Source organism: Culex pipiens, chromosome 1 (genome assembly GCF_016801865.2).
Source record: "Culex pipiens pallens isolate TS chromosome 1, TS_CPP_V2, whole genome shotgun sequence".
Taxonomy (NCBI): Eukaryota; Metazoa; Arthropoda; class Insecta; order Diptera; family Culicidae; genus Culex; species Culex pipiens.
In genome coordinates this window covers 134104648-134123927 of record NC_068937.1, presented here as the reverse complement: position 1 = coordinate 134123927, position 19280 = coordinate 134104648, and the positions used below count along the sequence as shown (strand labels likewise).

The 19280-nt window shown below is 36.9% G+C and overlaps 1 protein-coding gene across 3 annotated transcripts; it reads right to left on the bottom strand.

The window, feature by feature from the left end:
• Positions 1-2090: 2090 nt before the first annotated feature.
• LOC120422551 (yemanuclein) lies at positions 2091-18174 on the bottom strand. 3 transcript variants are annotated; one of them, XM_039586026.2, is made up of 5 exons: positions 17402-18174; positions 7832-10504; positions 7576-7762; positions 7311-7480; positions 2579-2713 (listed from the first exon to the last, which is right to left on the bottom strand). In XM_039586026.2, exons 1-4 carry the CDS (start codon positions 17687-17689, stop codon positions 7440-7442), a joined length of 3189 nt encoding a protein of 1062 aa, XP_039441960.1. In that variant the 5' UTR covers positions 17690-18174; the 3' UTR covers positions 2579-2713; positions 7311-7439. The 3 variants fall into 3 exon arrangements, with proteins under 3 accessions (XP_039441958.1, XP_039441960.1, XP_039441959.1); XM_039586025.2 differs by lacking the exon at positions 7311-7480 and adding an exon at positions 2889-3092; XM_039586024.2 differs by lacking the exon at positions 7311-7480 and having other exon boundaries at positions 2091-2713.
• Positions 18175-19280: the final 1106 nt, after the last annotated feature.

Genomic DNA, 19280 nt, shown 5'->3' with positions numbered 1-19280 from the left:
TTTCTTGTTTTTAAACCTTTGCATGGCAATATCTCAGCAACTAAGGGTCGTATTAAGAAAGTCCGAAAAAGCAAAATGTAGAGAATTTTCTCAACTTTTCAAAAATATTTTTTTCAAAAGTGGGCAAACATGTGCACTAATTTTAAAAATTGAAAAACTGCAAGTATTTTCAAAAAAGTTACCTAAAAATGGATTTAACTTGAAAACGGTGCACTTCATCAAAATTTCACTAAAGTACTTTTTGATTGCAAATTTGATTTTACATCGAAAAATGAAGTTGAGAAATTTTTGCGACCAATATTTCGATGTATTTTTAAAAATCAGTATTGATTCAAAAATTCATAACTCGGTCAAAGATTTTTTGCCCATTCTGGAAATTTCTGAAAAGTTGGCATTTAATGTCCTCTAAAACATATCAAAAAATAAAAAAAAATTATAATTGTGTGTCAAGTTTTAGTGACAAAAAGTGAAATAAAAAATCACCAAAATTTTTTTACAGTGAATAATTTTTTTTCAGTGTAGTCCATATCCATACCTACAACTTTGCCGAAGACACCAAATCGATCAAAAAATTCCTTCAAAAGATACAGATTTTTGAATTTTCATACATCATTTTTGTATGGACAGCTGCCAAATTTGTAAGGAAAATTATATGGACAAAGTAATGATGAAAAATGGCTTCTTTGGGCATACTGAAGGCACCAAAAAAGTTTCAGGCGGATTAAAAAATACAAAATTAAAATTCTAAAAAAAATACCGATTTCGTAGAGAATTGCTCAGGTGGTTTCTAGCTGGTTTTTTGACTGACCGCCCGATATGTCAGCCAACATACTTCGCAGGGCTGTGACAGCTCGAGCTCGATTATTGTTTGCATCAGAACACTGCACAGTGGTTCAGATCGCAAAATTAAGAGGAAAATGGATTTTCCGTAAAATGATGAAGTTTTGTAGCTTTGGTGTCTTCAGAAGGTTTGTTGCATATAAAAAGGGGCAACTTTTGGTTTGGTTGGAAATTAGGGTGGTTCACTATTAGGGTGATTTTTAAAATCTAACTTTTCAGGAATATTTTTGGGAATTTTTCGTCTTCTAGAAAGTTGTTGGGCTTGCCAATCCAAGCCAAAATTTTATCTCGTAATCTACGCCTTCTACGACCAAATTTATAGAAAGCATCTGAGCAAACCTTCAAAAATCAGTTTTTTGAACGTGGCAATTCAGGGTTAAGTTTTAGAGAAAAGTTGTATTCGAGGCACTTTAAGAGCTCTAAAAAACAACTTTTTTTTTATTTTTTGACAAGTCAATTTTGACTTAAGGGTCAAAAGTAACAGGGGACCATCCATAAACCACGTGGACACTTCAGGGGGGGGGGGGGGGTATGGCGATTGTCCACGATCCATACAAAAAAGTTTTTTTTTGTATGAACAATTGTCCACGACAGGGGGGGGGGGGGTAACAGATTCCCAAGAAAGTGTCCACGTGGTTTGTGGATGGTCCCCAGCGAGTTTAAGGTAAAAAAGATGCAAATTTAAAACTTAAATATCCCGAAAAAGGAAAGAGGCGATCCAGCACTACAAACACTGAAAAAATCTCAGGGGTGTTTTTCTTTAAACTCGAGATATCTTCATTTGAAAAAGTCTAATTTTCAAGGGAAAACCTTATGGGACCACCCTAACGAATTTCGAAAATTGACCAAATATATGTTTTTCCATGTAATTTTGCCCGCTGAATCTGAATTTGCTTTCAGAATTGAGCTAAAGTGTTAACAAATCGATTTTTAAACTCGTTCAATCGGTAGAAGTTTGTCTCAACTAATAAAGTAACCAAGCTGGCGGCACCCAGAACCGAGAGTGCAGATTGCAGAACTGCCAATGTGATATTCTTGACAGATGTCAGTTGAAGGGATGGAACAACCTCATAAGTGCAACGCCTACTTTTTTTTACGGAAAATTTGACCTTTACTTTCATGAACAAAATGTGTCCGGCAAACTTTTTTCTACACAAACGGAAATTATCAAAACTGTGTGTTGACAAGTTGACGAACAAAGTTTCTCGCAGTGGAATTTCTTTCATTGGGATCGAGTAAACACGGAGTAATTGAATTTCTATACAAATGACTTGACTTTTTATTTTACCGACCATTTATGTAACTACTGCTATAACTTTATTAAATGTTCGCTTTCTTTACTCTTTGCGAGTGAGCGCTTTTCAATATTCACTTTCCATCGGATTGTTATAAACTACGTTTTTCTTTATTAAATACAATTTATAATATTTGAAATAAAAACGAGTGAAAGGAAAATAAAGTGAAACACCTAAACAAAACGCCGCAAATTAACATAGTTTAAACAAAAGACGCTCGGCTTCTTCGACAACTTATTTCCGTGTAATTTACGATTTTATATTTTACAAATTTTATCTTTCTTTTGGAATCTTCTCCCTATTTCACTACTTCGATTGTATTTTCTTTTTTTAATATATACTTTTTTACACAAACAACAATATTTTCTCTCCTTTCTGGCGTCTGCTGCTGCTTTCAAACAACAATTGTGTGATTTTGAGTTGTTAAGTTAGGTCCACCTTTTCAGGCGGTGGCGGCGGCACGGTGACGGCTGCGGCCGCTGCCGCTGCTGCTGCTGCCACAGGGTTCAGTACTTTTGGCTTCGGTTTGGTTTTACTTCCGGTGCCGGAACTGCCGTTCTTGACGACGGTTGGCGTGTCTGGAATGGGATTTTTTGTGGGTGTTTGTTAGATTGCAGTGAAACTGAAACTTTGTTAAGAGCAGAGCAGAGTGAAACAAACAAAATTAAGATTGTTAGTTGTGCAACCAGAAACAGAAAAGAGTTAACAAAAGTGCCAAACCAATAGAACAATAGAAGAAAACATAAACTTTACCTCAATTTCAAACAGGTAAAAAAAAACAATAAACGATTAACAATTACATGCAAACACATCTGTGACGGAAGTCTCTTCATTTCAGTTCTATTCATTTGTAGGCAGTTCGTTTCTTGGCACTATCGTAAGAGTAGTTTGCAAACAGGAAATCTTCCTCAAAGTTATCACAGTCGATCGTGACCGTGCTGGCGGCGGATGAGGAACCTGTGCGAGAAAGAGGAACGTCATTTTTGTTTACCACAATTCGAGGAATGTACTTTTTTAGAGAACATTTCTCTTCACAAAGTTTATTCATTTAATTTTTTGTGTGTTAATTATTGCATCTTTCGATCGCCCCTTTAACTCTCCATACTATTTCCGTAGCCGTTAAAAATATGCATGTTTTTGAGGTCACACTTAAAATATGAATAATTTTTTGAAATTACAATTACAATATACAACTTTAACTGAACAATTCTCTGAGATTTCGGTCATTCGTTTTTTTTTGTATTTTTTAATCCGGCTGAAACTTTTTTTGTGCCTTCGATATGCCCAAAGAAGCCATTTTGCATCATTAGTTTGTCCATATAATTTTCCATACAAATTTGGCAGCTGTCCATACAAAAATGCTTTGTAAAAATTTAAAAATCTGTATATTTTAAAGGAATTTTTTGATCGATTTGGTGTCTTCGGCAAAGTTGTAGGTATGGACACGGACTACACTGAAAAAAATGATACACTGTAAAATAAATTTTGGTGATTTTTTATTTAACTTTCTTTCACTAAAACTTGATTTGCAAAAAAACACTATTTTTATTTTTTTATTTTCTGATATGTTTTAGAGGACATCAAATGCCAACTTTTCAGAAATTTCCAGAATGGGCAAAAAATTTTGACCGAGTTATGAGTTTTTGTCAAAAAATACAATTTATTTCAAAAAAAATCGAAACACTGGCCGCAAAAATTTTTCAACATCATTTTTCGATGTAAAATCGAATTTGCAATCCAAAAGTACTTGAGTGAAATTTTGATAAACTGCACCGTTTTCAAGTTATTGCCATTTTATATCTCAGCATCTCAGATATCTCAGCAACTAATGGTCCGATTTAAAATGTTAAAATATGAAAACTTCGTGAAATTTTCCGATCTTTTCGAAAATAATATTTTCAAAACTTTAATATCAAGACTAACATTTCAAAAGGACCAAACATTCAATGTTACGCCCTTTTGAAATTTTAGTCTTGATATAAAAACATTGAAAATATTATTTTCGAAAAGATCGGAAAATTTCACGAATGTTTCATATTTTAACATTGTAAATCGGACCATTAGTTACTGAGATATCGACATTAGAAAATGGTGGGTTGTTTTGGTGAGACTTAGAAAACATCAATTTTCCTGTTTTTAAACCTTTGCATGGCAATATCTCTGCAACTAAGGGTCGTATCAACAAAGTTCAAAAAAGCAAAATATAGAGAATTTTCTCAGCTCTTCAAAAATATTTTTTTTCAAAAGTGGGCAAACATGGGCACTAATTTAAAAAATGAATAACTGCAACTATTTTTAAAAAAGTTACCTAAAAATGGCTATAACTTGAAAACGGTGCACTTTATCAAAATTTCACTTAAGTACTTTTTGATTGCAAATTCGATTTTACATCGAAAAATGAAGTTGAAAAATTTTTGCGACCAGTATTTCGATTTTTTGAAAAAAAATGTATTGATTCAAAAAATCATAACTCGGTCAAAGATTTTTTGCCCATCCTGGAAATTTCAGAAAAGTTGGCTTGTTATGTCCTCTAAAACATATCAGAAAAAAAAAATGTTTTTTTGCAAATCAAGTTTGTGACAAAAAGTTAAATAAAAAATCACCAAAATTTTTTTTACAGTGTATCATTTTTTTCAGTGTAGTCCGTATTCATACCTACAACTTTGCCGAAGACACCAAATCGATCAAAAAATTCCTTCAAAAGATACAGATTTTTGAATTTTCATGCATCATTTATGTATGGACAGCTGCCAAATTTGTATGGAAAATTATATGGACAAACTAATGATGCAAAATGCTCTTTTTGGGCTTATCGAAGGCACAAAAAATATTTCAGCTGGAATAAAAAATACAAAAAATAAAATTCAAGAAAAAAGACCGATTCCGTAGAGAACTGCTCAACTGCTCAAAATTTGTATTTATTGACATTTTGATAAACTGATTGCAATATTGCATTTTGAACATTACAGATTTAAAAGTCGGTCAACACAATATCTCACAATACCCTTAAAACTTCCGTTGAATATAATATGAAATTTTATGAAAAAATAAAAATTATTTTAAATTTGATGTTTTCATATTTGCAAACACTGACCCCTCGCCTTTTTTTCTCCCAGTAAAAAAAAGCCGTTAACCGGCTATTAAAAAAAAAAAACATTGGATATTTTTATAAATTAGAGATTTTTATGATTTAGAATTATGATACTTTTTGAATTTATCTATTTTTTAATTTTAGAAATCAGCCATTCAGGAAATTGAGATTTTAATTAGATTAAATTTATGTTTTATTAGAATTATTGTACTTTTCTTAAAAAAAAAAAAAAACTTTGTTAATGTTTATTTGTTGTACTAATCAGAATACAATTTGCTTAACTAATGACAGAATGCAGAGTTTTGGAGATCAACTACAAATAAATTCAAATGTAATCAATTGGTTGAAATCAATTCCATAAATTTCAGTTGAAAAAGCGAGAGCAGAAAAAAATCTAAAATAACTACCAGTTCTGAATTTTAGCATTTTTAAATTTTTAAGTTAAAAAAAATAATAGATTGTTAGAATTTATGAGCCTTTAAAGTAGAAATTTTCAAATTTAAGGTATTAAATTTTTTTAACATAGAACATATTTTAGAATTTAAGAATTTAAAAAGCTTTGAATTTTAGACTTTTTTGGTTTTCTGAAATTTAGAGTTAAAAGAATTTTTAAATTAAAAGAAATACAAAATATCAGGAATAAAGCGTAAAAAAATAAGAACTTAGGAATATACTATTTTTATAATTAATGAATTTTGGAATTTGAAAATTTTGAAGTTTTGAATTTGAAAAATCAAAATGATTTTCAATTACACCTGAAATTTTCCAAGCAAAATTAGAACTCAAAAGGGAACTTCTGGAGTTTTTTAAAAGGTCCAATAAACCAAGTTTTCAGTTTTTGCTTTTTGGGTGTTCTTTTTTATCCCCTGACTCAAGGTGGTTTCAAAAACACCCAAAAAGCAAAAACTGGAAATTTGGATTATTGGACCTTTTTTTAAATAAAAACTCCAGACTTTTAACTCTTTTCCTCAAAAAAGGATACTTTCAAGTCTTTTTAAAAATTCAAGCAAAACATAAATGTGGCAAAGTTGATTAGTGAACAAACTGTCTATTTTGCTCATTCCAAATGTAAACATCCACTAACGTGAGCGGGATAGAATGCCTTGTTTCAAATCCGCTTTATACCATTTACATTTTTTACAGAAAATATTGTTATCGGATAACTAGACGCAAATTAAACTTTTGCGAAAGGATCCTGATCAAGGTTGAAAGAAAACTATGAAACAAAGATTAGAAATCCAGAACTCATCGCCGTACGAATCTTTGCCGACTGGAGCGCGTAACCATTCGCGAGCGAACATGACACGCTGGCTGCCAGCGGCTTGCACAATCGCTTCACTCAGCGAAAAAAAATCTTAGTGAATTTCTTTTCCTTCTCCGTCCGTCAACCCGAGTCACCCACGAATATGCTCAGAGAGGAGAGAGCCTAAAAAAACACTAGCGCGGCGCTCACTTGGCCTGCACTACCACAGTTTGCCGTCAATTAGAATTTGGCATGGTGGAAATTGCTGCCAAATGTGTCTTTGATGTTGTGGTAACAACAAAATTGTAAATATTATTGATATCATTGTTTTAAAGCAATTTCTTAAATGATCAAAGCAAAGCCGATCGCAAACTACTCTCACTCAGCTTGGAGCGACTTAACGGAATCGGTCTCTCTGAACCATTCGCTGTATTACCCGATTGGAGTGAGAGGGAGAGCAAAGAGAGAGTGTTTAGTAGCGATTGGTGTGGAGGTGACAAACGGTAGGAAACGGTCAGTGTTCTCGTCACGCTAGATTTGTGCTCACGAGTGACTGAGTCTTTTTGGAGCATTTTAAAATCAAGCTTAACATTTCAAAAGAGGCATTCTCATATTTGGAATCGGTTTATTTTCGTTGAAGTTCTCAAAATATATATTTTTTACAAATTTATATAAACAAGAGAATCTTATATATGTGTTGTAATTGAGTTCTATTTGGCTAAGAAAATTTGCATGCAAAGCAAAACAAAAACTAAAGTCAAAATCTAATGAACGAAACCGAAAAAAAAAAACATTCAAACAACACTCAGAAGGAATAAAGCGGAAAATCCCTCTTTTGTACCGATTTTGGTCAGCGGCGCTTCACGCCCTTCTCCAGAACCAATTGGACCCCGTCATCCTCGCTCGATTTAAACTATTCGATACATTGTTCGGTGGTGGCAGTGGTCGTGTTGCACTTTCCCATGTCCCATTAGGATCGCGGCAGAAACTGGGCCAGCTGCGGAATTTGCACTAAACGACGACGGAGGGACAATTTTAGGACAAAAGGTACCAACAACACAGGACAAAACACAGTCTCTCCTCTCCTCCTGCTCAACGATACTCACTGTGATGAGATTGTTGCTTTTGCTGCTGCTGCTGGGCCGGCGATTGAGTCGCGTCCGACTTGCGCGGAGGTGGTGGTGTTGAAGAGGTCGACGTGGCCCCCACCATCGCAGCGCTGCTGCTGACGGTCGACTTGCGCGAATCGCTGTGGGCCGGCTTCGGGGAGGGCTGCTTCGCCATTTGGATGGCCTGAAAAAGGGAAGCGCGTTAGAAGATGGGGTTGTTCTGGGGGGGTGAGTTGAGAAGTGTGAAGCGTACCTGCAACTCTTGCAGCTCTCTCATGATCCGGATGACGTCTAGGTCGTTGGGACCGGTGGAAGAGGAGCGCGGCGGCGGTGGTGGCGTCGGAACCGACGTGGTCGGTTTGAGGTCCTGCGGTTGGTGGTGGAGTCCGGTCATCGGAAGCGCGAACCCGCCGTACTTGCCGGCGTGTTTGTCCAGGTTGTTGTTGATGGTGGTTTTGGTGGAGCTGCTACTGTTGCTCTTGGCGGAAGACGCGCTGGAACCGGTGCCGGCGCCGAGCTTTTTGTACTTGTCCTTGTTGAGCGTGGGCATGGCCAGGTTTAGCGGGTCGGACTTTTTGACGGCGGTTTTGTTGGTGCCGTTGTCCGCCATGCTGTACTCGCCGACGATTTCGATGCTGCTGTCCGAGTCTTCGTCGCGGCTTTTGCGCGCTCCCTTCCGGGCGTTGGCATTCGGTGGAGTCGAGGTAGATGCGTGGGCCATCGGAGGTGGTTGGTCCTGGTAGACCGATTGACGCCGCGAGGACGACGCGGACGAAGCTGCCGAGGAAAGGGCGGGTGATTGGATGCGGAGGTAGTCCGGAACGGGGGCCGTTGAAGTCTTGGTTGCGCTGTGCGCCGTCTCCAGGTTGATGACGTGGGCCTTGATGAGGTCCTCGTCAAAGTTGGGCGAGGTGCGCGGCGGTTGGGACTGAGGTCGTGGCGGTTGTTGTTGTTGCGCCGCCGGATACGGACTGGAATGTGACGAGGAAGAACCGGCGCCATCTTTCTGGCTGGGTGGTGAGCTGATGATGTTGATGATGCTGTGGTCGGAGGTTTTCTTCGACGCGGGGGAAGTACTTGGCGGGGGTGGAACCGGCGATGCCTGCGGAGTTCGAACCAGCTTCGGCTGCTTGGGCGGTGCTGGCGATAATACTGAATCCTGCTTGGCAGGCCCGTTGGACGAGGAATTGTTCAGCTGGACGGCAGTCTTTTTCGGTTCCTTGGCCTTTTGAGCTGCCTTTTTCCGTCGGTCCAGTTCCTTCTGGAGGTCCTCGAATCGCATCCAACCGCTTGGCCACAGCGGAACCACGCTCTTCTTCAGATAGCTCTGGACGTACTCCTCTTCGGTTTCCTTCCGGGGCCGCAGGATGTGGAACGACTGCTTCCGGATTTGGGCAATGTCAGCCAGCAAGCCACGCAACGTATCGTTCCACGGGAACTTTCTCTTTGGGCTTTTTACGTCCGGCTGCTTCTCGGCGCTGGTGCCGTCCGTTCCAGCGGAAGCGGCGGCCGCGGCCTGCGCGGTTCTCAAATCCGCAGCCTTTTTCTTTTCCGCCTCGAAGCTGGCCACCAGCTTGGGCATCATCTCCTTGACGGCCGTCTCCAGCTTGTCCAGTGCCTTCTTCACCTTGTTGTCCTCCTTCCGGATGCGAATCTTCTTGATCTTGATCATCAACGTTTGCCGACTGACCTGCAGGTGACTCTCCAGGTGTTTGTACACCGAATTCCGTGCACTTCCACCACACATCCGCGAAGTCACGTCAATCTGCAGCAGCAAATCCGCCACCTTCCCGTCCAGGAAGTTGACCTTACCGCTAGTGGCCTTCGCAATCTCCTTCAAGCTGTTCAAATCCTGCACCAAATGATCCGGCAGATTGTCCGGAAGCTTAACCACGCTCTTCTTCTTCGCTCCCTCTCCCTCACCATTGACCTTGGCCACCGCACCTTCCTTCTCACTCCCCCCAGCGCCACCCTCACCCTCACCACTCCCACTGTCCGAATCCGACTCCGACCCGCTACCACTCTCACTGGAATCGCTATCACTGGCCTCGCTACTTCCGTCCTCATCCTCTTCGTCCCCATCCCCACCTTCCTCTTCCGCTTCCGAACTTGAAACCGTTCCACTACTCCTCCCTCCCTTCTTCTGCTGCTCCATCTTCAGCAAACTGTCCCGCTTCGCCCTCAACATATCCTTAACAGTCGTTGTCTTCATCACCTTAACCTCCTTCCCCCCACCAGCAATCGCCCCGCTAACCTTCTCAACCTTCTTCTTCTTCTTCTCATCCTTCACCACCGTCGCCACCACCTTCCCACTCTTCTTCTCCTCACCCCCAACCTTCTGCTTCTTCCCCACGTGCCCATTAATCCGCTTCCTCCCCCTCCCAGCAGCACTCTCCGTCCCGCTTGTCCCACTCGTCCCACCCGCTTCCTTCTTCTTCGCTGCCTTCACCGCCGGAACCACCACCTTCTTCTGCTTCTTCTTTCCCACAACCTCCTCCTCTTCCTCTTCCTCCTCCTCGTCACTACTCTCCTCACTCGTCGTCGACAGCTGGCGCTTCTTGGGCTTCGGCATCCGCAAGTGGTCATCCGGCCGCTCGAAATTCGACAGCGTCTTAAACTCCAGCGCGCCCGAGTTGATGTAGAACCCGCCGCCCACCGTTTCGACCTCCTGCGGGATCAGCTCGTCGTACGCTTCCGTGTTGTCGATGAACGAGTCCTCCTCGTCGTAGCCGGCCCCCCGGTCGCAGTAGTCCAGCCGGGACGGACCGCTCGAGTAGGCCGTCCCGGCGCCGTACTTCTTCTCCAGCTCCTTGGCGAGCCGCGCCACGTCGTCGTGGTCGACGGCGTCCGGGTCGGACAGGAAGCCGTTGGTGCCGGCAGGGGTCGAAGCGGCGGCGGCCTTTTTCTCCTTTTTGCGTTTGCGTTTCTGGAAAGTGAAGGAAAACAGTATTAAAAAATAGTTCAACGAATCATACCTGTGGTGAACGTCTGCGCAGTATGTCTGGCCACTTTATAGTTTGTAAAAAAAATATGATAATGTATTGTAGGTATCAAACGACGCATATTTCTTTAATTTTCATTGTTTCAATATTTTTATTGAAAAAAAATCTTTTTAAAACCAATCCTTCTGGACTGTATCGGCCCACCATCCCCATGACTGCATTCAAATGATTGCTGTCAACACTCTCACCCGCACCAGCAAGAAAGAGATAGGAAAAGAGAGAGAGAGCAGCATATCGTCGTGTCGCCCGGCTTTTTGAGTGGTGAGCTCGGCCCTCTCTCGTGTCGAAATTCGCATCCAAAAAACGATCACGACTGTCAGAGAGCATTCAATGATTGGGTTATCGATTACCGAGCTGATAGCTAATTATCGAGCTCTTTCAAATGCCAGCAATAGGGTCCTAAACTGCCGCTCGAAGCTTGTCCGTTCCATATGTAATTTCGTCAATTTTGAGGTAATGATGCAGTTTGGTTCGAAATCATGTAAACTATCAGAAAAACCAATAAAATTTAGTACTTTGTTCTAGAAAACCGAAGAAAATCCACTTTTTCGCATCCACAATTCTAACTCGTAGCCTTATGGGCGGGACAACTTTAACACGCGTTTTTCTCGACTTACTGTTTTTACATATGCAGGGTTGTTACGGACGGCGCGGATCGCGCGGATGGCGCCGTAAAAATATTTTTCTAAATTTAAACATTCTTGGCGAAAAATAAAAAGATCAGAACATTCAAAAATGTATGCTCCATCATTCAAAATTCAAATTTCAAAAAATCGAAACTTTTTTTTTAGTTTGATAGTTTTTTTTAATCAAAATTTTTAAAATTCAGATTTAAAAATTTTCGAATTTCTAAAATTGTAATTTAAAAAATCGGAAATTCAAAACTCCAAAAAACTAAAAAATGAAATATTCAAAATTTAAAGAAAAATTCAAAATAAAAAAAACTGAATTAAAAAAATCAAAATTTGAAAACTAGAAAAAATAAAATTTAAAAAAAAATGCAAAAAACGGCAATCTCAAAAATCTTAAAAAAAATTCAGTTCCTAAATTCTTAAATTCTTAAATTCCTAAATTCCTAAGTTCTTAAATTCTTAAATTCTTAAATTCTGAAATTCTGAAATTCTTAAATTCTGAAATTCTGAAATTCTGAAATTCTGAAATTCTGAAATTCTGAAATTCTGAAATTCTGAAATTCTGAAATTCTTAAATTCTTAAATTCTTAAATTCTTAAATTCTTAAATTCTTAAATTCTTAAATTCTTAAATTCTTAAATTCTTAAATTCTTAAATTCTTAAATTCTTAAATTCTTAAATTCTTAAATTCTTAAATTCTTAAATTCTTAAATTCTTAAATTCTTAAATTCTTAAATTCTTAAATTCTTAAATTCTTAAATTCTTAAATTCTTAAATTCTTAAATTCTTAAATTCTTAAATTCTTAAATTCTTAAATTCTTAAATTCTTAAATTCTTAAATTCTTAAATTCTTAAATTCTTAAATTCTTAAATTCTTAAATTCTTAAATTCTTAAATTCTTAAATTCTTAAATTCTTAAATTCTTAAATTCTTAAATTCTTAAATTCTTAAATTCTTAAATTCTTAAATTCTTAAATTCTTAAATTCTTAAATTCTTAAATTCTTAAATTCTTAAATTCTTAAATTCTTAAATTCTTAAATTCTTAAATTCTTAAATTCTTAAATTCTTAAATTCTTAAATTCTTAAATTCTTAAATTCTTAAATTCTTAAATTCTTAAATTCTTAAATTCTTAAATTCTTAAATTCTTAAATTCTTAAATTCTTAAATTCTTAAATTCTTAAATTCTTAAATTCTTAAATTCTTAAATTCTTAAATTCTTAAATTCTTAAATTCTTAAATTCTTAAATTCTTAAATTCTTAAATTCTTAAATTCTTAAATTCTTAAATTCTTAAATTCTTAAATTCTTAAATTCTTAAATTCTTAAATTCTTAAATTCTTAAATTCTTAAATTCATAAATTCTTCTAAATTCTAAAATTCTAAAATTCTAAAATTCTAAAATTCTAAAATTCTAAAATTCTAAAATTCTAAAATTCTAAAATTCTAAAATTCTAAAATTCTAAAATTCTAAAATTCTAAAATTCTAAAATTCTAAAATTCTAAAATTCTAAAATTCTAAAATTCTAAAATTCTTAAATTCTTAAATTCTTAAATTCTTAAATTCTTAAATTCTTAAATTCTTAAATTCTTAAATTCTTAAATTCTTAAATTCTTAAATTCTTAAATTCTTAAATTCTTAAATTCTTAAATTCTTAAATTCTTAAATTCTTAAATTCTTAAATTCTTAAATTCTTAAATTCTTAAATTCTTAAATTCTTAAATTCTAAATTCTTAAATTCTTAAATTCTTAAATTCTTAAATTCTTAAATTCTTAAATTCTTAAATTCTTAAATTCTTAAATTCTTAAATTCTTAAATTCTTAAATTCTTAAATTCTTAAATTCTTAAATTCTTAAATTCTTAAATTTTTAAGAAATACACGTTCTTAAATTCTTAAATTCTTAAGAAATACACGTTCTTAAATTCTTAAATTCTTAAATTCTTAAATTCTTAAATTCTTAAATTCTTAAATTCTTAAATTCTTAAATTCTTAAATTCTTAAATTCTTAAATTCTTAAATTCTTAAATTCTTAAATTCTTAAATTCTTAAATTCTTAAATTCTTAAATTCTTAAATTCTTAAATTCTTAAATTCTTAAATTCTTAAATTCTTAAATTCTTAAATTCTTAAATTCTTAAATTCTTAAATTTTTAGAAGAAAATATTTTAAATATTGGAAATGCAATTTGTTCGGAATGAAATTTTAGTGAGGAATTTGGAATACAATCTGTATTAAAATTCATAGTTTTTGAATTTTTAGAATTTCGAAATCTAAAATGTAATCATATTAAAATTTTAGATTTTGTTTTTTTTTGAACTTATATTTTTGAAGTTTAATTCCATTTATTAGATTTTTAAATTTTGTTTATATTGGTTTATAATTTTCTATTTTGTATATATTGGTCAAAATTATTAAAGTGTCCCTATGATTTGCAAAAAGATTTTTTTTGTGACACTTTTCTTGACGTCTCTTGTGGTATTTTATAAAAGGATTTTTTGCTTTCATTCCTTCAAACATAAAACGAATTTAATTTTTTTTTTATCAAATACACTCTTTATTAGTTTTTTTTGCTTTGGAAATAACATTTCTTGAATGTTGGTCGCGATTTTTTTTATATGGCGTAGATTTCGCGCGGATTGAGGTTTCGGTCGGCGCGGATTTGGCGCGGATTTTTTTAATGACTTTCCCGTAACAACCCTGCATGGGACGGACTCAATTAGAGCGGCAGTAAAGCCTTATTTAAATTTTTATGTACAACGGTAAAAAACACGATTCAAAACCATTTCTGACCCTTTTTTTTCATTTTAATGTAAAAAAGTAAATTGACAATACAACATTTTTTCGATGGATCAACTATGGTCCCCTTCGAACGAGCTGTCAAGTAGGACCTTTTCTGTCAAGAAGGGCCGCGAAGTTAATTTTTCAAAATTGACTTAAAAGTCGATTTTAAATCTTTCGTGGTCGCACAAAGGGTCCTTGTACTTAGAAAAATAAGCTTTATCGGTGTAAACAACAATATCATTGTATAAGTCATAACAAACATTGAAATCTGGTAAGGCCGCAGCAAATATGTTTTGTAAGATTTTTCTAATGTTGGTACCACTGCGCGATTTTGACATTTCGAGCGTGTACCATTCGTAACGCCATCTTTGCCTAAAAATCTGGATTAAATTAATTTATAGCTATAGAGGGGGTGCAAAAAAGTATTTAATATTTTTTTCTTTTCTAAGAAAACATTGTTCCATCATAATCTGTCATTTAAGTAGTGAGCACATAAATTTTTCGACATTACCTCAAAATGGGACAGGCTACTACTCATACACAATTATTTTTAAGCTTTAATTGAGCAACAAATTCGCAGTAGGCTGAAATAGGTTAATAGGTGCTTTGCCAATCTTTGAAGTATTTTGAAGAATCTTCGAATTAAACGACTAAACCATATCCCCAAAAACAAAAAAATCAACAACAAATAAAAGCATCGAACGCACTCATCAATTCTCAAAACAAAATAACGCACCAAACGCCACCACCCTTTCATTCATCAAAAAGAACTCGACCGCGCGCGATTAAGGTGAAACGCATTCCCCCTCCTCAACCACCAAGCAAAACAAAAAAGGAAAAACGAACGAACGTTCGAAGACAGTAAATAAATTAAGGTACGGGCATGCATCCTCCTCGCGCCCTATACTGCCCATCCACGAACGACGACACAAAACGAAACGAAGGGAAAGCCAAAACAAAAACAACGTACCGACGACCCCCGACGCACGCACGCAACGCAGCACGTTTTTACACTGATAACAAAAACGAAAGGAACGATGGAGAAAGAGAGAAAGGAGAGAGACAAGAGAGAGGAAGAGAGAGAGAGAGAGTGGGAGAGAGAAATCGAATTTGCCAAGATTTCACAAAAAAAAAAATACAATTTAATTTAGCGATACCTATTTTTTCAGGGTAAATTTAAATTTAATTACACAGGGGCTTCTTTATCGCAGCAAGAGACGTGTGATACGAGTTTGTCTGAAACAGAATAACAAGAACAAAAGTACACTTTTTTCCGATAAGAAGAAATTCGTAAAATTGAGCAACGTAAGCACGATTCTTTAAATATTCAAAGAAAATAAAATGGCTTCTCATTAAAAGTTGAACACGAATCAAACTAATCAAAATAGCAAATTTAGAAAAAAGAAAAACAAAAACTTACTTAGTTTTGAGTCAAATTATCTCAATTCGAAAAAAAAATCAATAAAATCAAAGCAATCCTTACAAATTTTCAGAAAACTAGATGTCCCAAAGAAAAAATCTAAAATTGAAAATTAAATTCGCTCAACCACTGAAAACCAACATGTCGATTTCGTTCAAAATGACTCCGAGAGTCTCCTCCGGAAGATTCAAACGGCCTCCGGTTAGTGGTGGCATAGCACTAGCGTTCTGCCCCTCCCTAGAAGCTTCAACCTCACATGGGTTTGGGCTGGCTGGTTCGCGCGACTCTCGGGGATCGCAATTTTCAAATGAAGGATGAAAACAGAAATCAGCGCCGAGGGGTGGCACGATGGTGGAATTGTTTCGTGTTTACAAAATATTAATTTACTGATTTGGGAATATTTTCTTCAAATTGGACTCGAGGAAGTTTCTAATTTTCGAAGATGATCGGAGGATGGTCCAGTGGCCGGCTAACAAAAACCGCACACCTATTCCGGGATCCCAGTGAAACCCAAAATATGGTCCATTTCTGTGCTATTCCAAAATTACATTTGATTAGATGGAGATGGATTAGATGGAGTTGGTGAAAAACCAAGTATTTTTTTGTTTTTCAGTTATAAAAACACTTAATTTAAGAGCGAGTTTTTCACCAATGTGTAACAGGTTGTATCGAGGTGCTCCGATTTGGATGAAACTTTCAGCGTTTGTTTGTCTATACATGAGTTGAACTCATGCCAAATATGAGCCCTCTACGACAATGGGAAGTGGGGTAAAACGGGCTTTGAAGTTTGAGGTCGAAAAAACATAAAAAATCTTAAAATTGCTCGCATTTCCGTAAAACTTCATCAATTCCAACTCTCTTAGATGCATTCGAAAGGTCTTTTGAAGCACTTCAAAATGTGCCATAGACATCCAGGATTGGTTCGACTTTTTCTCTTAGCTTTTGCAAATTTCTGTTAAAAATGGATTTATTTATAACCTTAATATCTTTTTGCAACAGCCTCAAAAACCCATACTCCCATAGGTCAAAAGATAGGTGAATTCATGGACTATAAGCCTACGGTATTAACTTTTTGGCCAATCGCAGTTTTTCTCATAGTTTTTTGATTTTTCTAGAACAAACATTTTACAACGTTAGTTTTTGCCCTGTAGGCCGCAATAGCGGCATTTTTTGGTCTCAACGTTGTCATATTCGGAATCCTCAGACAATTTCTCGTAAGTTAGAAGTATTGGAGTTGTAAATTTGATTGGAAAAAATGCTATTTAGAATGAATTAAAATATTTTTTAACAATTTGTTGGATTAGGGGTAAAACAGGTTTTCGCCTACTTGATACAGCATTTGACGTATTGATCATAGGGTAAATAAGATCTACTTCTTTTTTCAAAAATGTTTTATTTAATTATTTTTTAAATCACAATTACAACTCCAATACTTCTAACTAACGTGAAATTGTCCGAGGATTCCGAATATGACAAAATTGAGACCAAAAAGTGCCGTCTTCTTGGCCTACAGGGCAAAAACTAACGTTGTAAAATGTTTTTCCTATAAAAATTGAAAAACTATGAGAAAAACTGCGATTGGCCAAAAAGTTAATACCGAAAAATTCCTGATTTGAGCTGGAATTGCTCTATAACTAACTTTTTTAAACTATTATTTTCATTGTAGGCACCAAGTACCAAAATAACTAATACAGCCGATTTGAATTGAAATAAACCACATTTAACGCTTTTAACCACCATTTGAGTGATAAATTTAACATGATTCCAAGCAAAACATTTGAAATGGACCAACAAAGTTTAACTTCGTGCCTGGCCTATTGAAAATGTTTTGTTATACATTGGGAAAACAATATCCGTTATTAAGTATTTATCATCTGAACAAATTTTTTTTTACGAATCACGATCGACGCACCCCTCGGCCGATGGTTCCCGCGCGCCTACACGTCCCGCCCCTCCCTTCAATCCCCCACCAACCGATTTCCACTCACCTGCGCCTCGTGCACAAGCTTGGAGTAGTTAAACTCGGGGAAGCTCTTGGCGTTGGGCTCGAACAGTTCCAGCTCCAACCGGATCGTCTGGCGGTTCGCCGACTTGGCCGGCTTGCCGGAACCCGATCCACCACTCCCGGCCCCGGACGAACCCGCCTGCGAGGCGAACCCCTTCGGGAAGAATCCTTCGTCGGCCGAGCCACCACCAGCACCTCCGAAGGGACTCTTGCGGACCACATCACCAATCGTCGTCAGGGCCACACGTTTCTTGACGGGTGCGTCCGACATGGTGGCCAGCTGCGGTCATCCGTCGGACCGCCAATGTTTTACGAGGGCAGCAACCTTGACAGCGGCACCATTCGCAAAATAATTTCACTCTCACTTTTCTTCCTTTTTTTTTTTTTTGCTCAGTGCACTTTTGCACAAACCCAAAATGGGAAGGGAAGTTCCGCCGCGGAACTGTACAAAATTGAGATTTTCTTCTGCTGCTGGAAAAACACTCGCAAAATCCGGTTGGGAGCGCGATTTTCGCCAATTTCGGAACCCCCGTTGGCACGGTCAACTACACGCACACACGAACCACCCCCGGAACACGGCGGACACAACACGGTTTGCGCGGATTGTGCGGTTCTTACGAGACGCGCGGTGTATTTGGCCAAGAGGCAGATTCTGCGATTCCTTCCTTCGTTTGCTGTGGCTGTGGTGGCAGCTCAGCATAACATTTTTGACCGCTCTTTGCTTCGCCTTCCTCCTTTGATCGATCAGCGCGCAACATGACAGCTCTCAAAGCATGACAGTTTGCGCGAAGCTAGGTTTTCGTAAAGGGTCTATTTCGCAGAAATTATACGTTCGGTGAATAAAAAAGGGTAAACAGGCCAATCGAGCTGTCGATTCTGCAACATGGAGTTAAACCACAGAGTTACACAGAGCGAGCAGTCCGAAGAAATGTCATTTTATTTTTTGGCTCCATAAGGTTTGCTGGTAGCAGGCGTGCGATGTACCTGCGATGTACCACAAAGTGGAACCAAAAATCAAATGGCAGTAGTGACTCTGTCTTACTCTGTGGTTAAACTTTCTTTGAAGTTTACCATGTCACTTTGAAAAGTTTAACTCCATGTTGCACGCACACACTATCACATTCAATTTCGCAGTTGAAGTTGATTCTTATGGCAAATTTAATTAACTTCCAGAATATGTTAAAATATTGAGGATTTTTTTTAAATTACACTGAAACCCCGATGGTTTGACACCAATTGTTATCAAACGAACGGGGTTACATTTTAGTTTGATACCCTCTTTACACAGAGCTCACACACATTACTAAACTTTTGGTTTGATAGTAAGTGTAATGGCCTATCTACAATCACTTAGCTTAGAAAATTTCACTTAGCTTAGGAATTTGAATCAATGGAAATGAAGCCGAGCTTCTACAATGGAAAAGTAATCAAATTAGAAACTGACGTATGGTTTGACAAATTTCAAAATCTACGGTAAGTTGACGTTTCAATATCAAAGGTAAACAAACAACTGCATAGCAACGTATATCAGCCCAGCAAAATTTCTAAGTTGATTGTGGATGACGGCCGTAAGTTGCGTACTTTCCTAAGTAACTACTTTACTTAGATGTTCTAAGCTAAGTGATTGTAGATAGCCCATAAGTCCCGTGTAAAAAGTGACAGTTCGTCACTTTACACCAATAGAGCTTTATGACGTTTCGCGTACACACACTAGCGCACCATTTGATTTTGCTGGCCGGACAAAATTTAACCTCAATCTTTTTCGTGTACGTACACTCAATACATGCGCACGTAGATAACTCTATGTCCGTATATTTAACAGGTCCGGCTGAAAACGCCTCGGTATAGTATTAGTAAGCAAA

Excerpts from the sequence above, each read along its gene's own strand:
- LOC120422551 (XM_039586024.2), bottom strand. The coding sequence starts at position 17,689 with ATGTCGGACGCACCCGTCAAGAAACGTGTGGCCCTGACGACGATTGGT. Across the intron at positions 10,505-17,401 it reads AGCTTGTGCACGAGGCGCAG|AAACGCAAACGCAAAAAGGA; the intron begins GTGAGTGGAAAT and ends TTCACTTTCCAG. Across the intron at positions 2,714-7,575 it reads AAAGCAACAATCTCATCACA|ACACGCCAACCGTCGTCAAG; the intron begins GTGAGTATCGTT and ends ATCCCATTCCAG.